Source organism: Octopus bimaculoides, chromosome 23 (genome assembly GCF_046866305.1).
Source record: "Octopus bimaculoides isolate indiv1 chromosome 23, ASM4686630v1, whole genome shotgun sequence".
In the NCBI taxonomy this organism is placed as follows: domain Eukaryota; kingdom Metazoa; phylum Mollusca; class Cephalopoda; order Octopoda; family Octopodidae; genus Octopus; species Octopus bimaculoides.
The window spans coordinates 32,351,654-32,359,153 of NC_142950.1; the positions used below are offsets into that span (position 1 = coordinate 32,351,654).

Sequence of the window (7,500 nt, forward strand, 5' to 3'; positions counted from 1 at the left end):
AACAATAAAAGGCATTTGAAGAAGATTGGTGCAAGGACGGTGGAGAGGAGAGAGAGGGGAAAAAAAAATTGTTCATTTCCGGAAAGGAAATTAACAGAGAACAAACTGTGAAAACTGGAAGCAGAACAAATCATATATTATTGGTTTTAGACATGTGTGAAAAGAATGCAATATGGGGAAAAAAAAAAAAAAAAATTAATTGAAATTAGTAATAATGATAATAATGCATGATGCTCATGATGATAATGGTGGTGGGGTGAGATGGGGTCGACTGGGGGTGGGGTCGAGAGGGAATGGGGTAGGGGTGGGGTATGATGGGACAAAAACAAACAAAAAGCACTATATATGTATATATATATATATATATATATATATATCCAAGGCTAATAAAACAAAGTCCACCATAATAATAATATTAATAATAATGAAATAGAAATAATTGGGTTTTTTTTATATTTTCTTTCCCACTTTTTAAAAATGTTTTTCTTCTTTTTTTATATTTGTCCATCTTTCAATAAATTTCAATGCAATTTGTCGCTATTTAAATGAGATGTGGTTTAATACAATACTTTTAAGACATTATTTATGACTAGTTGTATCCTGCATTTCAAGTAGAGTCAATTTCTTTTAATGAGCTTTGCAAGTCATATAATTTTATAATTACTTACCGGTTAATTTGCGACAGTATAACTCTCTCTTGACCATTTAATGACGCACGTCTGCCACATGTAGATACTACATGTTTTCCAGTGACACCACTGCACCTCTTATGTGTCCATAGCTTGCACTGGGTACACTTTATGGAGTTTCTCCCAACACCTTTCCTACATATCGAGCAGAGCTGTCTCCCTGAAGGGATTTGTGATTTGTCTGTTTCCTACTTACCCATACATTGGTCTTTACTAAATTAACTCGTGTGAATTATGTGGATATATTTTCAAGAAAGACATTTCATATATTTCCTTATCATAAATTTCTCATTTTTACTTTTGTAATTTTTCAGGCCTTTTTCCTGGCTTCTGGACCAAGTTTTGTGAATAGCACTCTCACCGAACCGTTTGATAATATTGAATTATACAACATGATGGCAGGTGTGTTCCTTGGCTTGTATCTTTAATCATTTCGTTCATGTAGACACAGAAATAATCACAGCCTTTCAATAAATGAATGTCGTATTTACTCATTTACAAATGCTCACAATTTTATACTTGATTTTAACTGAAGAAACTCAAGTTGCAACTTATACATGAGGCAAAGCTAAAACTATGAAAGGAAAAAATTTTGTGCTAAAATTTTGATATGTTCCATTGGCGATATTGTCCGAATCCTCGTTGCCACTGATATGTCCCATGATGACGACATATTTTGTCATCTTTATGGGACTGGTCCAAACAGCATACCTTCGCCGACTGACCCTACTGCCTGTGTCAGTCCACTATTTATTAATTCAGGCCTTGTGCATATATTAGAAACAAATAATAGAATTTTCATTATTATTTTTATTATTTCTTTTACCAGACCTCTTGAAAATTGAACCAGCTCCAAATAATGGTACAGAGGGTTCACTAAATGCCATATTACTAAAGAATGCATCGTTTCTTCAGGAGACACCAAAACAAGCTAACTATGCACTGTGCCAATGGTCAAATGTGACTAAAACAAACATTTGTCCTCAAGTAAGTATTTCCAAAGGAAACACAAGAAAAAATATTACACATAAAACCAGAGTATTATGAGATCACAGTAAAATCTTGCATATTCAATATATTTTTTTACCTGTTACAAAGATCTTAAATATTTGTTAGTTTTAGGTAACTATATATATATAGCACCATTTCGTCCCTATTTGAAATCATCAGCATGACATATCTTTAGGCAAGTAGACCATACTAAAACATTTTACAAAGCAAACACACCTCAATTTTAATTGCTTTTTATGTTTGATTACTTTGAGTTTCTTTCTTTCACAGTTACTTTCAAATGAATCCCAGATGTATGCAGATACTTTCAATAAACATTTACCATTTGGTCTCCCATATTTAGAAGAACATTCTGGAAAAAATTGCCTTCAATTTTCCAAATCTTTTGTGTTTGCATTTGATTCTGAATTGCAAATGCTAAAATGGGTCTCTTCTACAATGAAAAAGGTATGTTTTACATTGTTTTTTTCCCCCTTTTCATTTATATGCTTAAGTCTGCACACATCATCATCATAATTTAATATCCACTTTTGCATGCTCGCATGGGTCACACAGAATTTGTCGAGGAAGATATTCTGGGGCCAGTTGCTCTTCCTGTCACCCGCCCTCACCTGTTTCCAAGCAAGTATTTTTTAAGCTTGACAAAGCCCATGCATCTCCAAGTTTAACCACAGTCAATTTCTTGCATAAAGAGACAGCAGGAGAGAAGAAAGACTGTCTTAGTGTTTGGCCTCAAAAAAATGAATGATAAAGTTCATAGTACTTGACCCCAAAAGGACAAATAGTAAAGTTGACTTTGGTGGGATTTGAACTCAGAGTGCTGAGGGTTGGTGTGAATATTGCAAGACATTCTATATCCAACATTCTAACAACTCTGTCAATTTGCTGCCAATAAGTCTGTTCCTATAGAACTGGAAAAAGATAACAGGAAGCCATTCCAACATTCAGAATCCTCAATAATCTCTGTCATCCTTATCAGTGGATCCATTCCATAATGCTGATTATAATTTGGTAAGCAACGTTGTCTCACATTATACAAACATGCACACACACACACACACACACACACACACACACAAGTACGAGTGCACACACAAACACACGCACACTCACAAACAGACACACACAAACAGACACACACACACACACACACACATATAGAGCTTCTACAACATAAAGATCAGTCGATTCATCTGTCTCTTTGTATTTTATTCATTTGTAAGCCATTGCCAGATTTGCTGTCTTTATGCTAAGGCACCAATATTCCGATTTTTCTGCTTGACCCAAATTTGTACATGATTCATCATCATCATCATCATCATCATCATCACCATCACCACGCTTCCCGTCCATCAGATGGAATTTGTTGAAGTAGCATTCTTATGGCCAGATGCCCATCCTGTCACCAATTTTCTCACCCATCTCTAAGCAAGTTAATATTTCTTCATGACCAAAGCTATTTTGTCTGTGTAGTTTTATATGTGATGTAAGAACTTCAAAGAATAATGCTTTGTATCTTAAATTTCAAGAAATAAAATATAATGATAAAATAATTATAATTGTAATTTCATGTCAACATATGTTTTCTCAAAGTTAACTAATGTTATGTTTTATTGTTTGTCTTTTACTTGTTTCAGTCAATAGATTGTGGCCAGTCTGGGGTACCACCTTGAAAAGTTTAGTTTTTGGAGTCAATAAAATAAGTACTAGTTGAACACTGGGGTCGATGTAATCGACTCATCCCCTCCCCCAGAATTGCTGCCCTTGTGGCAAAATTTGAAGCCATCATTTTTTTTTTCCTTTCTTTTTATATTATTATTATACATTAATTATAATTATTTATTAATAATATTATTTTCATTCCTTCTTGACAATTAAAATTTTAAAGGTTAGAAGCACAACAAAGCCACCTCATCCACTTTTCCAGTCAGACATCTCATCAACTAATTGTTTCAAATATAACAGCAACACTTCAAATATCACAACAGGATACCTTCTGCCTTATGTTGATGGTGAGTGATTAATTTTTATTTTTAATTTCAGAAAATTCTTTTCATTGTCATCGTCCTTGTCATTGTTAACACCTCTACTGTCGTCCTCATCATCATCGTATCATCATTTTCAGCGTCATCTCCACTACTACAACCATCACCACTACCATCATCATCATCATCATCATCATCATCATCACCACCACTACTACCACCATCATTTTCATCATCACTGTTGTATTCGTCATCATTATCCCCACCATCACCATTTTCGCTACAACCACAGTCATCATCATTACCATCAATTATAACATCTGTTTCTGGTTGGATGTGTCTGAGAATGGCAGGTCGGATGCACTCAGCCATTCTCCATCATCTTATCAGTAAGACCTTATTTCCTCAGTTAAAATCTCACCACTTCCTCTACTTTCCAATAAGAATACAGGACATTCTTCCACTCAGCAGTTGTGCTTACATGTAATACTCCCACTTCTACTTCTAATATCATCAATACTCATTCATCTTCTGACCTCACATACAGTCATTAACTTGCTCAGATCATATTCTCACTTTACTGGAAATTTCAGACTTGACACTCAGCCAGATTTTGGATATAGTGAGAATTAATAAACCCTGTTAAAATCCATCCATAATTCATCTGTCTTCTTTGCCTATTATTTCTGGGAGAGTTATGGGAATAAATTCCTCAGGCACCTTCTCCATAGGGTTCTATTGGAAGCAACGGTCATTAGACATTCTAGTTGGATTTCCAAGCATGACCAACTCCTGCCAGTTTGCAATTCTTTCCTGAGACATTCTATTCAAATGCCAGTAGTTCAACCCGTGTCTGCATGGAAAAACAGACATTAAATTATGATAATAATGATAATGGTGATGATGATATATACCATGGGTTTCTTTCAATTTCCATCTACCAAATCCACTCGCAAGGTTTTGCTTAGCATGGGGCTACAATAGAAGATACTTGCTCAGTGTGCTATGCAGTGGGACTGAACCCAGAACCATGTGGTTTGGAAGCAAGCTTCTTACCATACAACCACACCTACACTTACATTATAACATTTATATGTATCTGGGGGAGGGGGGGTTCTTCAAAGGGAGAGAATGTTAATGTACATTTGGAGTGTTACCAGGCTGAAAGCCAAAGCCAGCTCTTGTCTGTTCTGGTTTTTAACTGCAAAAGAGGCTCAGAAGGGCAGTTACTGATTGGTGAGTTGAGCTTCCTTGGTTTTTACTAAGTTATTCCTAGAAGACATTACATGTGTAAAGAGTTCTCTGCTACACTTGCACCACAAGTTACATATATTTACAGTGAAGAAGGCACGTTTTAAAGTACATACGTCACATGACAAGTGATGTGTGATTATAGTAATAAAAATGAGATGGTTGCGTTGATTGTTATACTAACAAAGAATTTTAAAATTAATGTAATAGTATGTGTATGTCTTTAAACGATTATCAGGAGTTTTCCATGCTGTAATTGAATTAAATATCACTTTGGTCATTCTATAGATGAACATTATATGAAGACTGCTGTTCCTATGTTTGAAGGATTCAAAAATGGTGAGGAAATATCTTCAATGCTTTTACAGTCCCTGTAATCAACTAACTCTTTCTTCGCAAGGAATACTCATGCCAATTAATAAACACACCTTTTTTGTCTGATCTTTTATAATAATATCTGGTTTATTAGCTTTTATAGTTTTTTCTGTATGTACGAGGAAGTCCCAGAGAATTGACACATTTTCTCCTTCAGTCACAGCTTCAGGATGGTGTTTATACCATTTGTCAGTGGTTTTGATTTTATAATGCCGACATATTGTCCAGTGTAAATACTGGCCAACTCTGTCATGTCTTGCTTTATATTCTTCAGGTGCTAAGATTCTATACCCTGAGATTAGGTGGCCTATAGCTTCAATCTCATCGCTACAGAATCGGCATTTAGGGTCAGCTCCATTTTTTATCACATTGGCTTGGTAGTTCCGGGTTAATAAGCTTTGGTCTTGAGCAGCCAATATGAAACCTTCACTCTCTGCTTTTAGCCCTGAGCTTCGTGACCATTGATGCATGTGTTTCTGGTCAACATCAGCTTGTTTTGCTACTTATTATTATTATTATTATTATTATTATTATTATTATTATTATATTATTATCATTATTATTATTGGCTAAACTGGCAATATAACCATCCCCAAGTACAACATCTGTTTCAACACACGATTTCACATCAAAAATCTTGCAAAACAAATATATAAACGGAATTATTATTATTATTATTATCATTATTATTATTATTATTATTATTATCATTATTATTATTATTATTATTATTATTACTATTATTATTATTATTATTATTATTATTATTATTATTACTATTATTATTATTATTATTATTATTATTATTATTATTATTTTGTGATGAAAGGCGGTGAGCTGGCAGAATCATTAGCATGCTGGACAAAATGCTTAGTGGTATTTCACCTGTCGCTACATTCTGAGTTCAAATTCCACCAAGGTTGACTTTGCCTTTCATCCTTTCAGGGTCAATTAAATAAGTACAGTCATATATGTGGCGCTTAAATAATGTCACGGGCCATTAGCAGTTTTTCTAATACCCCAACACCCTTATTACATATAACTAGTTCAATGTAAAACTTTTATAATTTAATTATTTTTTATATTGAATTGGTTGCTTTAAATATTTTGTTGCTTTTTATTTAATCTTTCACTTATTTTTTTTCTCCATTCGAAGGAATTTGGAAAGAAATTCACAATTTAATTAATGAGTATAGGATAAAATATTCATTAATAAATGCTGTAGCTGGTCCAATTTTCAAGAATACAACAATTGGTGGAGATGTTGATGATGCTAGTGTTGCAACCACTAGACAAATGTAAGGAGTCAGTTTTTCTCTGCAGTATGTTATTATTTCATCAGCCTAATGCAATACACTTTCCTTTAATACTTATATATAAAATATGTGAGTGTGTGTGTATATAACTAACTCATATAAAAACGTTTAATATACTTTGTAGTATATTGTAGTTGCATAACAAAATACAGTGTCCCTACAGGTCATTAATTTCTAGACTTTATCTCTTCTAGAAGAAATCTTTGTTATTTTTATGTATATAAGCAGTGATCTGACTGGAGGCTATCATTAGCACCTCAGACAAAATGCTATGCAGCATTTCTTCTGGATCTTTATGTTCTTAGTTCAAATCCCACCAAGATCAAATTTTGTCTTTCATCCCTTCAGGGTCGATAAAATAAAATACCAGTCAAGTACTGGGGTCGATGTAATTAACTTGTTCCCTCCCGCCTCAAAAATTTCTGGCCTCGAACACTACAACAGAATGGCATCCTGTTCAATGGGAATGATATTATCTCAGTCACTTGCATGTCATGGAAACCAAGGTAACAGCTTTGAGTAGAAGGGCTTAAGAAAAAATTCAAAAGATAAAAGAAAATGTATATATATTTTCTAATTTCAGATCGGAAGGAAAAAAAAGTACGTTTTCTGTTCCAAGCCATTTTTATCTTATTTTGGGCAAATGCCAATCAGATGGCGACTTCCAAGACTGCCGAAACCATACTGAAATAATGTCAGTCATTCTCCCTCACACCCAAGAAACTGCCAATTGTAAGGTAGGTGCTAAAGGCTATCATATTTATTCGATTCTGGAATTATTAAAAACAATATGTATCACTCAATGTCATCCTATCCCATCACTGCCATTATCTTTTATTCTTTTATTCTTTTATTCTTTTATTCTTTTACTTA

The 7,500-nt window shown here is 34.0% G+C and overlaps 1 protein-coding gene across 4 annotated transcripts in view; it reads left to right on the forward strand.

Annotated features, from left to right (window-relative positions):
• Positions 1-7,500, forward strand: part of LOC106870407 (uncharacterized) — a 267,331-nt gene that overhangs the window by 236,995 nt on the left and 22,836 nt on the right. For all 4 annotated transcript variants that reach the window (XM_089340572.1, XM_089340571.1, XM_089340573.1 and 1 more), the window contains exons 31-37: positions 1,004-1,091; positions 1,519-1,676; positions 1,971-2,147; positions 3,589-3,712; positions 5,225-5,275; positions 6,468-6,609; positions 7,211-7,364. In XM_089340572.1, coding sequence (XP_089196698.1) covers positions 1,004-1,091; positions 1,519-1,676; positions 1,971-2,147; positions 3,589-3,712; positions 5,225-5,275; positions 6,468-6,609; positions 7,211-7,364 — 894 coding nt within the window. The remainder of the gene's footprint in view (positions 1-1,003; positions 1,092-1,518; positions 1,677-1,970; positions 2,148-3,588; positions 3,713-5,224; positions 5,276-6,467; positions 6,610-7,210; positions 7,365-7,500) is intronic.